Raw genomic sequence first — 20149 nt, 5'->3', positions numbered from 1 at the left:
ATTATTACAATAAATTAATAGAAAATAAGAAATCTGATGTAAGGGAAATGAGGAAAATATTGAATAAAGTAATAAAAAAAATCTTCTGGCCAGTTAAGTTATCCTAAATATTTTAATATGGGAGATAAAGATAATTATAATATGACAGAGGTGGCAAATACTTTCAATGCATTTTTTGTTAATATTGGGAAAGAGCTGGCAGAGAATATTCCTGACCCCAGAAATGATCAATATGGTTATTGCTCTATTGAAAGAAATGTAAATTCAATGTTCCTTTCTCCGGTGGAGGAAAGTGAGATAATTCAAATTGTTTCAAAATGTAAGAATAAAACTTCAAATGATTGTAACAATGTTGATTTGACGGTGGTGAGAAATGTTATTGATGCCATTTCAAAACCTCTTACCTATATTTTCAACTCATCATTTCAATCTGGCACATTTCCTAATCAAATGAAAATAGCAAAGGTCATTCCACTTTATAAATCAGGAGACAAACATCAATTTACAAACTATAGACCGGTTTCTCTGCTTCCACAATTATCAAAAATTCTAGAAAAACTTTTTATCACTCGTCTTGACAACTTTTTGGAAAAAATATATATATTTAATGAATGCCAGTATGGATTTAGAGCAAAAAGGGCAACATCATTTGCATTGTTAGACTTTATAGAAGAAATATCAAGTTCAGTAGATAACAAAATGCATACTATTGGAATATTTATTGATCTACAGAAGGCGTTTGATACCATTAATCATGAAAATTAGAGCGATATGGGATCCGAGGAAAGGTATTAGACTGGATAAAAAGTTATTTGACTCAGCGAAAGCAGTTTGTGAAACTGGGAGATTATTTTTCTGAATGCCTGGAAATTGATTTTTGCAAAATCGTACATATTTTACGAATTGGCCAATTCGTATGAATTCATACGAATGACCTACCCCTGACCCCGCCCCTAAACCTACCCATCACGTGGGTTTAGACAAATCGTACAAATTCGTACGAGTGAGGTCGTACGAATTAGTACGAATTAGCCAACTTTTTATCATTCGTACGAATTCGTACGAATTGGTCGTGAGATAGCGTTGGAAGTATTGAAATTAGTGTTGTTTGCTGATGACACTAATATTTTTTGTTCAGGCAGTGATCTTCAGTTGCTAGTGCAGGAGACAAATAAGGAATTAGAGAAGATTAAATTATGGTTTGATACAAACAAATTATCACTAAATTTAAAGAAAACTAAATTAATGATGTTTGGTAATGGTCGAAATAATTAGCAAATTGAAATTAAGCTGGATGGAGTGAACATTGAAAAGGTTAATGAAATAAAAATTTTAGGAGTCATAATTGACAATAAAGCGAACTGGAAACCTCACATTAGTCATGTTAGGAGTAAGGTTTCAAGGAGTATAGCAATAATTGGGAGAGCAAGGCAAGTTTTAAATAAGAAGTCTTTACGTATGCTCTATTGTTCTTTATTCGAATTCTTTAAGTGACAAAAACATGCCTTTGTTCAACAGGTTGGAGCATATTTCTGCCATGATATCCTTTGAAAGAGAAAACAGCACTATTAAAAATGATTTCTACACTGTTAATTATTTCACTGTAAATTTACAATAAATTGCAGGTTACCAGTTGCATGACTTTCACAGTAAGTTACCGTATCATTTTTACAGTAAATAATTGTGAAATGACAGCTGTTTACTGTGAATTCACAATAACTATGCCGTCATATTACTGTGATTTAGCAGTAAGCTGCTGTATAATTACTGTATTTTACTGTGCAATTACAGTTAGTCTATCGTATTACTGTAATTTAACAGTAAGCTGCTGTAGAATTACTGTATTTAACGTCTATACTGTGATTTAGCATAAATGATGGACCAAACAAAACTGATAAAAACAATGGTTTACCTTTTATTTTTAAGAAGAAAAATACATTTTAATAACAGGAATAAACACTGTGTAACATGAATGAACACTGGGTAACATGAATGTCTGTCAATATATGTGTGAATGTGTTTACTATGTGATAATGGTACTTGAAAAATACAATTTAATAACAGGAATAAACACTGGGTAACAGGAATGAACACTGGGTAACAGGAATGTGTGTCTATGTGTGTGCACTGTGCATGTGTTTACTATGTGATGATGGTACTTCAAAACGTAGGAGCTGAAAAGAGAAAGAAGGAGAGAGAGAAGAGAGAGGGAAGAAAAGACAAAAAGGTGGGAAAAGAGAGGGTTGCAGGTGTCTCGCTCCTTCCCTTGCAGCTGGCACCTGCATACTATGGGTTCTGTCCACTATCTACAAAAGATAAGAAAGACAAAAAGTTTAAGTTACTCTGTGGTGGACTGGCTACCTGCAAGTATGGTACTCGCATTGTAAAACTAATCCTAAAATGTGTACAATTTAAGAAATTACAATTGTAAAACTCATGATAAATCAGATAAATCATGCGAATAGTACTATATCAATTAATATTAAATCAACAAACCAGAGGACTCTCTCCTGTTACTTTTGCTCAGTCCTGTTATTTTTCATATGAGTAACAGGACTGAAAGTAACATGATTGAGGTTAAAGGAACACTCCACCGTTTTTTGAAATAGGGCTTATTCACCTTCTTTCCCACATTTAGATAGGTGGGCAAATGCATTTTTGTCTCAGTGCATGCATTGTTTTAGTTTGACAGGGTCGGCGTGAGCTTAGCTTAGCATAATGAATGGAATCCTTTGTTGCCAGCTAGCATGTCCTGAATAAAAGTGATATAAAAAAAACCCCACCTAAATTACTTCTTGTGGCCTGCGTATTCACAACAAGTACAAATAGCGATGCAGATTAACACTAGGCGATTTCCTAGGCAGATATTGACTTATATATTAAGGACTATATTAGGGGGAAGCACAGGCGAAGCACTGCTACTTGGGCGTGATATCTCTGTGCCCAAGTAGCAGTGCTTCGCCTGTGCTTCCCCCTAATATAGTCCCAAGTCAAAATCTGCATAGGAAATCGCCTAGTGTTAATCTGCATCGCTATTTGTACTCGTTGTGAATACGCAGGCCACAAGAAGTAATTAGGTGGTTTTTTTTATTTTTTTATATCACTTTTACTCAGGACATGCTAGCTGGCAACAAAGGATTCCATTCATTATGCTAAGCTAAGCTAGCGCCAACCCTGTCAAACTAAAACAATGCATGCACTGAGACAAAAATGCATTTGCCCACCTATCTAAATGTAGGAAAGAAGGTGAATAAGCCCAATTTCAAAAAACGGTGGAGTGTTCCTTTAAGCAAAAATTACATGACATGCGTACATAGTAATGCAACTCAATAAGCCAGTAATGTGATGTAAATTTACACTTAAAACTATTGTAAAGTACGTCTGTAAATTTGACGTTTTTATTCTAACCTATCATCAATAACCTATAACATTGAAAAGGCATGTTTAATTCAAATAAACGTAAGAACAATGAATTTTAGACATTTTGCAGCCTGTCTGAACTCGTAGAACAGATTAAAGGGATAGTTTACCCAAAAACCCACCCTCGTTCCAAACACGTTAGCCCTTCATTCATCTTTGGAACACAAATTAAGATATTTTCTGACTCCTCCATGGACAGCAATTTTATTACCACTTTCAAGGCCCGGAAAGGTAGTGAGGATTGTTAAAATAGTCCATGTGACTACAGTGGTTCAACCTTAATGTTATGAAGCGATGCAAAAATACTTAATAGTGCGGAACGCACAAAAAGTATTCTCGTCGCATCATAGCAATAAGGTTGAACCACTGTAGTCACGTGGACTATTTTAACAATGTTTTTACTACCTTTCTGGGGCTTGAAAGCGGTTATAACATTGCAGTCTATAAGCGGGATCAGAAAGCTCTCGGACTTCTTAAAATTATCTTAATTTGTGTTGAACAAAATTCGTATGTGTTTGGAACATCATGAGGGAGTGTAATTAATGATAGACTTTACATTTTTGAGTGAACTAACCCTTTAATAGCTTAAGTAAACATCTTACTGCATAACTAATTATAGCTTAAAACAGAGACAGTGTTTCGTTAGTCTGTTCTGAAGTTGGAACACAACTTACATTAGACTGACATCCATTCAAAGTCAATGAGCTTCCTGATCCGTGTACAGACTTGCTGGTTTATGTGTCCTCTCTGCCTCTTTGATTTTGTACCTGTCTCTGGGTTGATGCCCAAGAAGCACCTATAAACAAAAAGACAGAGAAGAAAGATGTTAGTTTAATTCAAGTGGGATTAAAAAGGTTTCAGTTCCCAGTCATCACCTTCAGTGGGTCACTGCTGTTGCAGTACTGAGCAAAACTAAAGTTAGCTCAGTTTTAACAAGGTGACATTACTTGGATTCAATTAAACAGCAACCATTTAAATAACAGCAACTGAAAAACATTTACATCACAAACACACAGTCAAGAATAGTCCTGCAACAAAGTAAGTTAGATGTGTGTGATTTACCCAGGCAAAGCATTGCACACAACAATTTCCATCATTTACACGTACTGTTTACACGTACAAAATATGGATGAGGCCCAGCTAGCTAACGTTACTAATTTGAGATTAATTTATTCCACCTTTGCACAAATCCACAACACTATAATTTATCTAGTTGATCATAACTGTCATAATACACACATTAAGGCCACAGCTTACCTTATAACTTTATTTCCCGGTGGTAGAAAAATGCTGTGGGAAAAGAGAGAACGCTGTTAGAGTAACGAACGTATACTAAGAAAAGCATTAAGCAAAGCTAAAGTTCAATTTTGACGGTATAGCTAACGTGAAGCCTCACATTTAATAACTTAATACGGTACACATACTAACTTAACGTTACACTTATTAACACAACCAACGTCTGATCATTCAAATTTGCGCGCTCAAACCTAGCCGCGACGCGAGTCTGCCAAGTTACAAAAACATGAAACAGAACCTACAACTAACGCTAATTTGGTTCATACTTTTAAATACAATGCAATTTCATATTAAAAACAGTCATCAAATTGACAAAGTTTGAAATTTAAACACTTACCGCTGAATCCGTCGAATGAGACCATGGAGGAGATCAGGGAGCTCAGATGACGCAGCAGTTGCAGGCAGTGCGAAAATGACGGAATTCACAGTAGTTTCTTGTAAAAGCCCCGCGCCTGCATTATTTTCACAGTAAAAGTCTAAATACGGTATTATATTGTGAAATATCACAGTTAAAGCCTGTGAAGTGGTAATAATGTAATTACCTGTGAAATATTACAGTTATATCTTGTGAAATCCTGGAAATATTTTACAGTGTATAAAAAGATACTGTTTGAGCCAAATGATTGTTTGAACAGCAGAAAAACTTATTGTGTGTTATCTGAAGTTTATATTTTGTTTTATGGTGCTTAATTTAACCCCTTGTTTGGGTCTTAAATATAGACACCTTCTACCTTATTTTGTTTATTCTCAGGTTAGGTAAAGTCAGTCGAATTCGTTCTAAACAATAAGTACATAAATTTCCATACTTACAATTCATTCGAAAGACTGGTCCGTGGTTTAGTTCAGCTCAATCTTTTGTAAAACAGAGACTTATGGCAGGCGAGCTTCTTAATTCAAATTAAATGTATTTTTCATTAAATACAGGTTAACTAGTTTACATAAGGTACTAATATATAAAATAAAAATAAAAGTAAATCAAAATCAAATAATTTCCAAGCTTTCATCTTCATGAGGCGCAATGGCAAGGCATCTAACACCGGAGAGGCCGTCCTTGGTGAATCAGCGTCTGACTTTGACATTCCTTACAATACTTTTTATAGTCCACACGCCCTCCGCACAGATTCAGTCCTTTACAGACAATCTGTCCAATCCGAAGTCTTGAACTGTCCTCCGTTCTGGAAACCCCCTTGCAAACTCCATATATAAAGCTCTTTCCTTTGTTCTCCTTTGCTTGCTGTTCTGGACCCTCTGCCTTTCTCCTGCGTATCATGCTCCTCATCAAACGGGTAATGCTTGCCATTTCTATCTACCATATGCTATTCTTTCCATTGATTAAATGCTTAAACATGAGTACATTATTATCGTTTCTTGCATGCATTATTACAATAAAAGGTTATTACAAAAATAAGTTGCAGTGTCCTTCTTAATAAACCAGATTCACAATAAAGACTTTTACAAAACAAGTTGCAGTGTCCTTCTTATACAACACTCTTTCTTACTAAATCATAAACTTGGTTAGTATCATACATAAGCTTATACATAAAAGGCATTGGTTAATACAGAATAAATTGCATATATATTCCACTTACAAAGTTACAAGTGTGGATAATATCATGTCAGCCTATATATATGAGGCATTATAAGAGAATAAATTGCATGTTCACTTAACAATTTATAAATCAATTAGAAACCATTCTGAGCTGTTTTGACACGATGTTGAGGATGTTCTTCTTATCCCAGTGCCACTTGTACTGGGCAGTGGTACGTCGGCGCAACACTCTGGGCAGCTTTTGGAACATTGTGGAGGATTGTAGCTGGTTTATCTGAAATATTTATATATCATGGCATAATATCATTAGAGCCGCCTCGTATTTATTTGTTGAATAAGCAAACTTAACAAATACAAACAATAAACAAACAGCTTTAATTTTAACTCTTAAAATTCACCTTTACCTTGTATGCATTGCCCGTCACAGACATGCTCCCAAATACTTCGATCACCCAATAAATAAATGCAATACACATTACATATCCAATCACCATACTTACAATAGCTATCCACCGTTCATCCACACCTAAAAAAGGTGAAAAACAAAAGGGAATCACTTTAGTTCAATGTAACTACATACTACTCTAAATCTTCAGTGGTGTTTGCTCTTGCAAAACCTTATGCCACAATACTAGGGTGCCATGGCATGGCTAAGCCATTGCCTTTTTTGTTTTCATCTGGCAGATGGAAATCATATGTCTGATCACTTAAAAGTAATCATAGATTAACTAACTTTGTATCACAGGTTTTTTTTAAAAATCCCAAATCCTGATCGTAAAAGTGATGCGTTCCTTAGCAAACCCCACCGATTAAAGTGATTTCAGGAGACATTTTTCTGTACCAAAGACTGATTATCAGACTGATTATCATTTCTCAAAAAATTATGATTGTGGAAAGAATGTTGTGCGGCGTACGTGTTGGTGAGTCAGTTGATCTCCAGACCATTTGAGAGAAAGCTCTGGAGGAAGCATAGTAGTATTTTTCCCCGATTGAGGTATTCTGCAAAATGTAACAGAAAGAAAAGAAGACATGTTGAACACATCATGTCAAACAAATGCCTGCATAAGCAATAAAAAGTGAGACATACCTCAATTTCTCTCTTACAACCCAGCAGTTTTGGGGAAACTCTTCCATTCCAGATACGAAGTACTGAACGCAAGTGTTCCAGTGCCAAATGAGGACCATCATCAGGAAAACTAAGACAACCCTGAATAACTTCTTTACTTCAAGCTGTACATTAGACACCTAAAATGATAGATAATGAAACATAAAGTATCCATAGAACAGTAAGGGTGTACAAAATACAACCAAAAATGTCTTGTTGCTTGCTGGTTTATCGTGTTATGACAGAGGAGGAAAAATGTAAGAAAATACTACAAAAATGAAATAAAAAATCCTTTCATCTTATTTTTACTTTTACATTTTTTTTTATTATTAAATACTATTTAGGCTGTTTGGGGTTCTTGAGTTGCTTGGAAGTTCCGTTTAAAGTTTCATAACAAATTGTGCCTTCTTTCATTTATTATTTTCCCCCCCGTGAGCAAGCCAAAGGTGACTGTGGCAAGGAAAGTTCTCCTCTGGCTGTACAGTGTGAACATATTGCCATTGAAAATGTCTTGCATAAACATGACGGTGTGAGTTGTGCTGAAACTTACACTTTCCAATTCAAACCAGGATCTCAGAAGCTTTGGCACACGGAGTAAACGGATCATACTGAGAATCCTCACAAACATGAGTATCTGCACCAACTCCGAAGCCATCAGTGAAGTAGTGTCAGCGTGATCAAAATGCTCCTGTTGTGAATTGGTTGTACTGTAAGAAGTATCTCTACAATTTGATCAGTGTGAGTGATATTAACTGATGAATACAATTACCACAATAATAATGATAGTGTCGAGCGGAAATGCAGCCATCACATCAGGAACAAACCAAGACCTGAAATCCTTTCTTCTTAATTTCAGATCAAAGATGACCTAGACAGAAACAGGAATGCGTTGTATCCATTTTTTAACCGTATTTTAGAAAGGTAAAGCCATAATAAATAATTAATATTACAGTATAGACATACAAGACAATGAAGGCATGTTCATACCTGACCATCTTCACTGAAAATGCACATTTGAAAATGAAGGCCAACATCAACACTAAACAGGAGGTCTGAGAATACATTGAAAGTCACCCAGAATTTGTGGGCACTACCATGCATATCATCAGAAAATGCCATGTCCAGAGGAATTATTACAAGGTTCACAAATGTTAAGACCACCATATACACAAGATAGTAGTGCCTAAAAGACAGAAAAAGGCAAATTTTAACATTTCTTTTTAGATCACTGTGATGGCATTAATGGCACATTGACAGACACAAGACATTACATCCTCATGACAACATATATTTTTTTTAAATAAATAGTGATAATGCCAAAGAAGACTTTATACCTTGAATTACCATGCAAAAACATGGTACATATCACTAGTATCATTAGTAGCACACGTTCTGTATTAATTTCAATTGCAAGTGTAAAATCTTACATTTTATCGTTACAGTTTATATTACTTATATTTATTTAAATTTAATAGCGTGTATTAAAAATGTGAATGTGAAATATGTATTTAAATTGTGTTTGATTTTATTAAGATATTACAAAAAATATTTGTTCAGCGTAATCAGTTCTCGTCTGTCATTCATGTTCACTCTTAATAACCGTCCCAGACTCCCAGAGATAAAATAAGACTAATAAGAATAATATAGCCTACATAAATATATATTTTTACGTTACAACGATCACATTTCTAATTAAGTTACCATATGCTGATGCTGAATAATTAGAAACTGAATTACGTTAGCTTGGTTAATATGAAATATGGTGAGCGTTAGTTTCCAGGCTAGTGAGTCTGTGTTTTTGCGTAATACTGTTTTTATTGCATTTGCTTAAACACTTGTACATCACATGTCTGTAGCATCACATATATTGTACAAAAAAAACAAAAAAACACCGGGGCTCATATTACATGAAAAGTGCAATAGCACAAAACAACATTGGATAATAAAGTATGTACTTTCGAAGTCAGAGTTAACAATACACTGCAATCAATAATAGCCACAGATAAGATAAATAAAAAAAAATAGGGTTAGTGCAAATTAAAATATATTTTCAAATGAATATAATACCTAATCAAGCATTTTGTTCCTCCTCTATTATATTGTTCATATCCCCTTGCTCAATAAATAATAAAAAGGGACTCCTAGTGAGTCTGTGTTAACGTTAACTTACCTGAAGTGACTCCGTGGGTTCAAGACCCAGCGGTGGGTTTCACCTTCAGCTTCTTTCACTGATCGTCTTCCTTTTACGAGATCTTTAAGTTCCGACCAGCTTGTTTTTCCCTGACCACTTGAGCTATTTTCAGACTGAGAAACTGCCTGGTAAAAAAACAGAAGTAAAGTTTTTTGTTATTTGTTTCTGTTTGAATTTTAGAACGACGCGATTGCGAACCGGCGCGTGACAGTCTAGCAGTGATGGCAAATTACACTTTTTTAAAACTTTGTTCATTCACTGGATTGTTTTCATTGGACTGATTGATTTGTTGCAATATATTAAGATATTATCCTGAAATTGTAAGACATTTTCGTGGACAAATTTAAGTACACTGCAATGACAGCCATTAAACCACACGCGTGCGCACACACATTATGGGTGTTGTTCATAATCTGTTTGCCTCTACAAAGAATGCTTTATTATTAAGTTAGGCCTATATTGTGTACTAAATTTGGTGCTTCAATATCACTTTCTTAAGCCACATTTAGCGTATTAAATGAGAAAAGAACGCTTGATTACGATGCCGTTGTCTGTTTTAGCACATACTGCCATCTAGTGGTAGCAGGTTTTCTCAGACAGATGTGTGTGTGTGTGTGTGTGTGTGTGTGTGTGTGTGTGTGTGTGTGTGTGTGTGTGTGTGTGTGTGTGTGAGGATTGTGCAAGGCTAAACTGGCGAAGTGAAAGTCTCAAAATCCAAATGAATCAAACAGGATTGACTCAGAAACGAGTAATGAATGCACGCGTGTCACCTGATCCACAAATGCACATCTTACTTGTTGCATGCAAATATTCTGACCTACATTAATACAAAATCGAGGTTTTGTATTAACAACTATGTCTCTATTTGTACAAAATGCTGCACATTCATGCATTTCTGGATTTTGCACACACAAGTTGAATTATTAGTTTAAATGTAGAGACGCACATTTGTGAATTTGTCAAATAAATGGGTAGATGTGCACACATTAATAATTATCACCAGGCCTATTAATTTGTAGTTGTTTGTGTGTGGGTTGTGAAATGCTTAAAAACCGCAAAAGGAAAGTCTCAAAATCCAAATGAATCAAATGAGATTGACTCAAAAAAGACGTCAATGAATGCACGCGTGTCACCTGATCCACAAACGCACATCTTCTTTGTTTCATGTGCAAATTATGATACACTAATACAAAAGAAGACATTTGTATTCACAATTTTTTTTTTCTATTTGTACAAATTGCTACACATTCATTCAATTTTGAATTTTGCACACTCAAGTTGAAAGGCATTTGGTTGTAGATTGTAAAACATATATGCAACCTTTATCAAGTTCATGGATTATAGAGCTTGCACGTGTTAATCTTTTTGAAACTATATTCATCCCATAGGTTTCTTACAAACGTTATTAACATGGCTATAATTCTGGATGCTTGAACATGTTGAAATTGCAGCTTTTCTTTTCGAAAAACGGCTTCCCTAACTTCTAGCTGCAGTGTAGCCTATGTCCCTTAGCAATAAGTAGATGCAGCATATTGGGTCTTGAAATATTCACAGGAATCTATAAAAATTAAATATTCATGTTGTTTTATCCAATATTAGTTGTGCAGATGTATAGTCCATCTTATACACACCCATTGAACCAACAAAGAAAATGCAAAAATAGAGACTTTTGTGTAATTATTCCATATTTTGTGTAGTCATTCTATATCAGAACCCCTGACATACAATCCAAATAGTCTACAAGGAACTTCAGAGTGTTACCTTTCATTTGAAACCAGGATTATGCTTCTACACCAAGAGGTTGCCACACAGTAAGCCTTTTATTGTCAGTATGCATTTTGGGTGACCAAAAGTCCTATGGGGAGTTTCCATAGGGCATTTTACAAAACGCATGAGCATACCGTGGCAAATAATGGTCTAAAGTACTCATATTTCATTCTATATTGATCTGCTTTTGCACACAGCTTCACAAGACCTGGTGCTAGGGCTCAGTTGTGTTTGTAAAGTCATATCAAGTGACCTAGAGGGCTGAAATGTGGTCAGTTCAGAGATGCTTGTTATCTGGCAGAAAGAAAAAACAATATTCTAGCCTCTATAACTCTGTGCCAGTACTTCATACAATTATTCAGATTGTTTCCTAAGAAACTACAGGGTCTCAGCTTTCTAAAGAGGTCAGGCATTTGATGGTAGGACAAAATAGGTGGGAACAGTGATCTCTGAAGTGAGCACAGTGCAATGTCGGGGGGAAAAGCCTAGAAATGGCCCGACCCTGAAGAAGTTAAAATAAACATGTAATAATTCAAATTATTTTATTACAATAGTAATATTCATATTATAAAAGTGTATATATATATGAAGAGTTCAGATGCAAAAGCCTCTCACCAATTCATGCTTTATGATGGATTTTTATCCTGTTGATCACATAGAACAGCGGTGATCAGATTCAGGAATCAGCCTTGTGCATATTCTATAATGGAAGTGAGCATTAAACTTGATATTACAATCTAACCCAAATCATATAAGATTCTTCTAAACACAAGTATAACTCAGTATTAACCCATAAAATGGTTATACAATTCCTACAATATATTTCACTCATGGAGCACTCACTCACCGCAGTCATTCACTCTCTCGGCTGGCGCGAATCTAAATGACCCTACCGGAACCAGTTCATCATACTACCAGATCTGGGCGGAGAGTGTGATTAAAGGGGCCTTACATGAAAATAAATGTAGCAAGTGGAAGCAGATATTTGACCCGTTACACGAGCACTGAGCCCTGTGGGACCCCCGTGCTGCAAACCAACACATCACACACACAGGTCTATAGCCTCACACACTGTGGTCTGTCAGTGAGAGAGTTGATGGTCATGCAGCAGATGGCAGTCGACTCCAGCTCCTAATAGCTGAGCCCTGAGCAGTGACGGCTGTATTGGAAAAAAAAATCTGTATTATGAATTTTTAAGGCCAGACAGGTAGTTTGTTGAGGTCAATTTATAGAGAAAGACTACACGCCTGCGCACATTTATATTCAAATGCTTTCCTGTAGCTCAGTGGTAAGAGCATTGCGTTAACAACGCAAGGTTGTGGGTTCGATCCCAGGGGATTGCACATACCAAATGTATAAATGTGTAGGATAATGCAATGTAAGTCGCTTTGGATAAAAGCGTCTGCCAAATGCATAAATGTAAATGTAAATGCGCATACCTATAGACTAAACACATACGCATGTGCACGCCGTCGGCATTTTCACATGTTCGCGCTGAGATAAAGTTTTTTTTTTCTTTCTTTTTTTTCTGCACCTTGGAAACTATTTCCAGGTTTGCGTTCTCGATCCTCCAAACACTGTTGTCGTGCGTCTGAGCGGCCGGAGCGCGTTAAGGGTTTTCTGTTAGAACCAAGGGGGTAATCCAGCACCCGGAAAGCGTACCTTTCCTGGGGGCCGCCATTGGTTAGCAAGCCATCACCTGCTGTTAGCATTCCATTGACTCCCATTCATTTTGGCGTCACTTTGACAGCAAATAACTTTACATCTGAGGCTTTTAAAGACTCTATTTATCCATTGTTTATTTCTAAAGAAACACGACATGGCCCTGTAGAAGCAGTTTTTGTAAAAATAGGCTAACGATTGCGTCATAACCACGCGACTCTCTGTCGCACAGTAGAGAAATGACCGTATGGACAGGAGGAGAAGCTTGCAGGCAATCGGGGGGACATGGAGGCATAAAGTCCGATAAAGTCAAGGGAGAAGCCCATAGAGAGTCATAAAGTTGCTCCTGCTCCTCATGGACAGCTCCTACTCACACTCTCCGTCTCTGCAAGATTCGGAAGGGAATGATTCAGATTTCTCTTGGCACAGCTACTAGAAGACAGACAGGTTGCTCACGTCACATCTACGTCGTCAAGCTCAGTTTGAGTCTGTGCAGTACGCTCGACCATCAGGAAGTGAGAGCTTCTAATTGACTTCACTTTTCTCCGTTGAAGTCTATGGGGTCGCTGTGTCCATTTCTTATACTGTCTATGGTTAGAACGGTGTCGTGTAAGCGGCCCCTAAGTTAATAACTAATGATCTTTGCAACGGAAGTGAATCAACCAAAACTAACTGGACAATAACTTTATTCTAGAGTTGCTGAAAAGCCAAAACAATCTGTTACTGTAATTTCTTATAATCTCTGTAAAGCTGCTTTGAAACAATCTATGTTGTTAAAAGCGCTATATAAATGAAGGTGTTGAAAGTGCTGGAGAAATCACTACTTCACTGCGTGATTCTAAGGCTTAATCAGAGGAAACAGGAGTTTTCCCATTGCTTCTAGTGACGCAGTACGAGTGAACCGTATCGATAGGGAACAGAAGAGATCACTTTACAACATCAGGATTTATTCATTATTTAATATTTCTAAATAATTTCTGTCCTTTCCTCTTAATGACTTTTGACCATTTCAGTTATTAAATTAAAAGTGGTCAAAAGTGCAATAAAGTTATCAGTGCAGGAACAATAAATTAAACCAACCATTAAACTGTTAAAAAGTTTACAGTACAGTATTTTTTGCAGTATGGTTTTAATTGATCTGATTCTTTCAGGTTTGTGTCACATTGATGCATTGTTCCACATTTGTAGATCGCTTTGAAAAAATCATCTGCTAAATTACAAAATGTAATTATAAACATGATTGGATGATGACAAACGTATTTCAGATGTGATCAAACAAAGTCCTCTTTATGATTTATTATCAGGAACTCTGCGTTCTGCAGAAAGATAAATGAAAGACAAAACTGAACAAATGAAGGCAAGGATGAACAAATAAAAAGAATGACAGACAAGCGTGAAAGACAACAAAAGAATAAACAAAACAAATAATGAAGAAAAACTGATGAACAAACAAAAACTAGAAAGTATAAATTAACAAACTAAATAGAAGAGAGAAAAAAATAAATTGAATATTAAAAATAAATAAATTATCAGATAAAAACAAACTGAAAAGACGTGGGTGCTTTGTTTGCCAAAGAAAAAAACAACAACATAATCTACCACTTAAATATTAATCTCCAACGCGCGTTCAACAACGCCTGCTCTCACGCGTGTGCGTCGTGAAAGCGCGTCTCTCTCTCTCTCTCTCTCTCTCTCTCTCTTTCTCTCTCTCTCTCTCTCTCTCTCTCTCTCTCTCTCTCTCTATCTCTCTCTCTCTCTCTCTCTCTCTCTCTCTCTCTCTCTCTCTCTCTCTCTCTCTCTCTCTCTCTCTCTTCTCTCTCTCTCTCTCGTCACCATAGGTCTCGTCACACAGAAAGTGATAGTAAGTTTTCCTGTCGCCATTTTAAGCAGGAAAAATGCGAAATACGACACGGAAAAAACAGTTCATCATGTTTTCATCAGTTCACAATGTTTATCAACCATTATAAAGGAATTTACGTGTAGTTTTATGATTTTAAAGCTGGAGGATTTGAGAACCTGTATCTTGTAAAAGTTTGATCAAGGTGAGTGTTCATGTGTGACTTTCTCATATTAATATGAATCTGACTGGAGGACATTTTACGTGGTTGTTTGATATGAAACTTTTAAAAAGGATTTCTTTCACTTCAATGTTTCCTTTTGTGTTTCGTGATGTTTGTGATTCTTCAGAAGTTTAGCTTATGTGTAAACATACATAGGCCAATTCACACAAACGCCAACAAACAGGTTTTTTTTTATCGGATCAGTGTCTGTCGATGTGGGTCGGGGTTTGTTTTCTTTTTCACCTGAACTTTTCTCGGTGTCAGTTATTTTTCATAAAATTCTAAGTCCAACGGTCGACTTGTTTGTGTGTGTAAAGACCCAATGAGCTTGAGTTAACGCAGTCACATGTCATGATCCTTTTTCTCCCACACTCCATATGTTCAGCTAAATTATGAAAGTTGTTTAATTTAATAATTTAATTTAGTGTCTGAATGTTTTTCATTCAGAATCAGTGGAGGAGATCAAACTCATCAGATTCTCCTGCAGCTTCATCATGGCTGATTCACAAGGATCCAGAGATGGAGATTTTTCTCCAGGGTAGGCACTTTCAACAAACATTACATTACCTCCACCACCACCACACACACACACACACACACACACACACACACACACACACACACACACACACAGAGACAGATCAAAGAAAGTTTACTGAAATAATGTTTTTTAGCCTATTTTTGTTTTGAAACTAACATGAAATATTAAATTAAAAGATAATTGTTTCCTCAAAGTACTTTTTGATGCTGGATGAATGTAATCACAGTAATGTAAAGGATTAAACTGAATCTGTTCTCTGTTCCAGTTCAGTCCAGCAGAAGAGCTCAAACCCAGAGTCCAGCTGTGTGTCTATGAAGAGTAACCGCTCTATGGATCCGCCACTCAACTTTAAGAGTGGAGACAAACGGCCTGATCTCAGGTATATCATTTCTATAAAAGATGTGCTTATAGTGTGACACTTTTGAATTAGAATCATATTTTTCTCAGTCAGTCTAATACTAGCCCTGACATCAAGTAAATGTAAGCTGAGATTTTTTTCCACCTTTATATAATGGAGTAGGTGTAAAATTGAGTGGATTGTTTTTAACTGCTGGTTCAGGGCCCGTATTTATCAAGCTTCTCAAAGTGTCATTTTAGTCTTAAAGGGTTAGTTCACCCAAAAATGAAAATTCTGTCATTAATTACTGACCCTCATGTCATTCCAATCCAAACCCATAAGACTTTTGTTCATCTTCGGAACACAAATGAAGATATTTTTTATGAAACCTGAGAGCTTTCTGTTCCTCCACTGACTGCAACGTCATTGCAACTTTCAAGGCCCAGAAAGGTTTGTATAGTCACGGCGTGCACAAATAACAAGGTCACATGAGACACAGCCATCTTCTAACCGTATACATACTGGGAACTATATTCTCAGAAAGCGAAGCACTGCTACTTCTGCGGAGTGATTTACTCCAACTCTGAGCGAACTCTCTGCTCCTCACCACGGGGCTTCTCAGGCGCTGCGAGCAAATCACTCCGCCCAAGTAGCAGTGCTTCGCCTTCTGAGAATATAGTTCCCAGTATGTATACGGTTAGAAGATGGCTGTGTCTCATGACCTTGTTATTTGTGTTATTTGTGCACGCTGTGACTATACAAATCACAACATGTACCGTATTTTCCGCACTATACGCACCGGATTATAAGGCGCACCTTCAATGAATGGCCTATTTTAGAACTGTTTTCATATATAGGGCGCACCGGATTATAAGGCGCATAGAATAGAAGATACTGCAGTCAAACGTTTGACTGGGTTTGCGTTATGCATCCACTAGATGGAGCTGTGCTAAAGGGAATGTCAACAAAACAGTCAGATAAAGTCAAACTTTATTACATTTACATTTATTCATTTAGCTGACGCTTTTATCCGAAGCGACTTACAATTGCTATATATGTCAGAGGTCGCACGCCTCTGGAGAAACTAGGGGTTAAGTGTCTTGCTCAGGGACACATTGGTGTCTCACAGTGGATTCGAACCCGGGTCTCTCACACCAAAGGCATGTGTCTCATCCATTGCGCCACCACCACCACTATTAAGCGTTCTGAAAACTCCGTTCACTTCACTCCCATGGTAACGTTGTTCAAACGTTGATGTGCATATTAACAATATCTCCCAGCCTTGCTCACTCTTCTCCCAAACGTGGAGGGGAACTTTTCCCTAATTCAGTAAACACGTAGTAAAAGAAACAGTCTGATACCACTAAATCAAACGTTAGTGCATAACTCAACATTGTTCAGTTACGTATAACACGTAAAGCTCACTTTTTCAGTTCATTCCCCGTCCACGAATCCCTCGAATTCTTCTTCTTCAGTGTCCGAATTGAACAGTTGGGCGATTACGGCATCCAACCTGCCCGGCCCCCTCTCGTCATTATCCGAGTCAGTGTCGCTGCTGTTGCCTGGTAGTTCAGAGATTATTCCTGCCTTTGTGAAAGCTCGGATCACAGTTGAGACTGATATATCAGCCCAGGCATCCACGATCCATTGGCGCAGATAGTGCCGTAAGTCGCCCGGCGCTGTCTCCCCGTCTTCGTGAACATGTGTTCACCTTCTGTCATCCACTGCTCCCACGCAACTCGCAGTCTAGCTTTGAACGCCCTGTTGACACCAATATCTTGCGGCTGGAGTTCTTTAGTTAATCCACCCGGAATGACGGCAAGCTCCGAATTAGTTTGCTTCACTTGTTTTTTGACAGCATCGGTGATATGGGTGTGCATGGAGTCGTAGATCAATAGGGACGGAGTTGTGTGGAAAAAGCCACCCTGTCTCTTGACGTAAATTTCTCTCAGCCACTCACTCATCTTTTCCTCATCCATCCATCCCTTCGGGTTAGCTTTGATGACGACGCCGGCTGGAAAGTTTTCTTTTGGCAAGGTCTTCCTCTTGAAAATAACCATGGGTGGAAGTTTCTGGCCATTAGCCTGGCAGGCGAGAACTACAGTGAAGGATGACTTCTCATTCCCTGTGGTGCGTACAGACACCGTACTGGTCCCCGTTTTCTCCACAGTGCGGTTCACGGGAATATCAAAGGTGAGTGGAACCTCGTCCATGTTGGTGATGTGCTCTGGCCGGATCTTCTTTTCAGTGATCTTCTTTTTGCAGTATGCGCGGAAAGTGACCAGCTTTTCTTGGTAATCTTTTGGCAGTTGCTGCGAGACGGTAGTTCGTGTGCGGATGGAGAGATTACGTCTTTTCATAAAACGAAAGCACCAAGAAGGACCGCCTCGAAATTCATCGATGTTCATGTCCCGTGCGAGCGCTGTGGCCTTCATTCGAATAGTGACTGTAGAGACGCTTCTACTTGCTGCTCTCTGTTCAACAACCCACTGTTCGAGTTTGTCCTCTAACTGTGGCCATCTCGCTTTGTTCCCTCGGAAACTCTGTTTAGTCTTTTTTACTTGGCGCAGGTCATCTTCTTGCTTCCTCCACTTCCGTACCATTGATTCATTAATGTTGAATTCTCTCGCTGCTGCTCTATTCCCGTATTCTACTGCATAACCGACAGCCTTGAGCTTGAACTCTGCGTTGTAAGCGTGTCTCTTGAAAGGTGCCATTTTGTTTACTGACTACGGTAGCGGTAATCAACCAATTAACCAATTGATCCATATATAAGGCGCTCCGGATTATAAGGCGCACTGTCGTTTAAAAAAAAAAATTAAAGGCTTTTAAGTGCGCCTTATAGTGCGGAAAATACGGTAAATAGGAAAATGTTGGCGTTATTTTGTCACTTATTGGGAGCAGTATGCTAGCTGGAGCCGTTTACCTCCAGTCTTTGTGCTAAGCTAGGCTAGCGGTGGGTGCGTCAGACAGAGTTACGGCACGCACGGAGATGAGAAGGGTATGTATGGACTTACCTAACTCTGGGGGATATGGTGAATGAGCTAAAGTCCCAAAAAGTCTGCAAAAGTAAGGAAATCTATTCAGTGATTGGTCCATGCCTATGTCATCATCAAAAATCCTGTTTGTGGCACAGCAAAGTGTTGTGAATCATCTCTAAGACTGACACTTAAGATTTAGTCCTACACTTCACTTAAACTATGACTGAGATGCTTGATAACTAACTTCTAAGCGCAGCTTTGAGCCAAGAATTGTTTTACTCTTAAGTCCATTCTTATGGTGCGTTCACACCGGACGCGAATAGCGCGTCAGGCGCGAGTGATTTCAATGTTAAGTCAATGCAAAGACGCGTTACGCGCGTAAAAAATTCCTGCGGCGCGAATGAGGCGTAGAGCGCGGCGCGGTAGACGCGAATACGCCTCATTCGCGCGTCAAGTTCGCGCGAATAGCGCGAATTGAGCGTCTGGCGCGTTAAGCGCGTTACGCGCGAATGATTTTATTAGTGCTATTTGTGCATTCACGGGTTTGATGCGAATTCGCGTCTGCCGCCCGAGTTGAAAAATCTGAACTTCTGCGTGAATTCGCGCCGCGTTAACCAATCAGGAGCCTGCTTGCTGCTGTCACGTGGTGAAGTGACGGTTTATAATGTTATTTTATGTTTGGCCTCAATAAATTATTTTGTAATATGACTAAAATGCACAACAAAGCAAATCTTTCACATAAAAACTCGATTTCAATATATGAGAGATACTCATTTTGTATTGAATGCTATTTATTCCATATCTATTCTAGATTATATGAAACATTATTATTCTAATGTAAAGACAACAAACACAATTTAGTGTATAAAAACAAAAATCACAGGACAGGTTTCACTTTTGGAGGCTGGCTCCATTTATTATCAAAACAAAAATAAATGACAGATTAGGTGGGTGCGGGCAAGGGTGAACCTCGCGCCGGGCTGTAGAGCGCGGGCTCGACAGGCAGCGACCACTCGAGGCCGAGGCCTTATACGGCCTACGCTGTCCTCGTCAGCGTCCTCACCGTTATGTCCACCAAACCTAGCTCCTGGAGCAAATTGTGAAACTCCTGAAACCCTCCGGAGGGTCTGGTGGATCCGAGTACAGCGACGATGTCCCCTACGCAGCTGTTTCTGCTCTCCAGAGCATATACGAGCGGTGACTCTCTCGATTAATGCTAACGCTAATGCTCGATAAACAT

General features: G+C 38.0%; 2 protein-coding genes across 47 annotated transcripts in view; one reads left to right on the top strand and one right to left on the bottom strand.

Moving 5' to 3' along the window:
* Positions 1–20149, top strand: part of LOC309499292 (uncharacterized protein) — a 548614-nt gene that overhangs the window by 431825 nt on the left and 96640 nt on the right. The window lies entirely within an intron of this gene.
* LOC309499327 (potassium/sodium hyperpolarization-activated cyclic nucleotide-gated channel 3-like) lies at positions 6468–13064 on the bottom strand. Its single transcript, XM_082170565.1, has 9 exons — positions 12991–13064; positions 9541–9686; positions 8358–8553; positions 8140–8238; positions 7921–8058; positions 7353–7510; positions 7180–7264; positions 6766–6791; positions 6468–6539 (listed from the first exon to the last, which is right to left on the bottom strand). The coding sequence occupies exons 3-8, from the start codon at positions 8532–8534 to the stop codon at positions 6771–6773; spliced, it is 678 nt and encodes a 225-aa protein (XP_082026691.1). The 5' UTR covers positions 8535–8553; positions 9541–9686; positions 12991–13064; the 3' UTR covers positions 6468–6539; positions 6766–6770.

This window comes from Leuciscus leuciscus (genome assembly GCF_965113295.1).
Source record: "Leuciscus leuciscus genome assembly, chromosome: 5".
In the NCBI taxonomy this organism is placed as follows: domain Eukaryota; kingdom Metazoa; phylum Chordata; class Actinopteri; order Cypriniformes; family Leuciscidae; genus Leuciscus; species Leuciscus leuciscus.
Note: the sequence above shows the minus strand (reverse complement) of the source record. Positions and strands in the feature narration are given on the sequence as shown.

Bases quoted from the DNA above. Each gene is read 5' to 3' on its own strand.
- LOC309499327 (XM_082170565.1), bottom strand. From the start codon at position 8,534: ATGGTGGTCTTAACATTTGTGAACCTTGTAATAATTCCTCTGGACATG. The intron at 7,265-7,352 runs GTATGTCTCACT...TACATTTTGCAG, and splicing joins GTTGTAAGAGAGAAATTGAG to AATACCTCAATCGGGGAAAA. The intron at 6,792-7,179 runs GTACGCCGCACA...CACCTTTTTTAG, and splicing joins ATCAACTGACTCACCAACAC to GTGTGGATGAACGGTGGATA.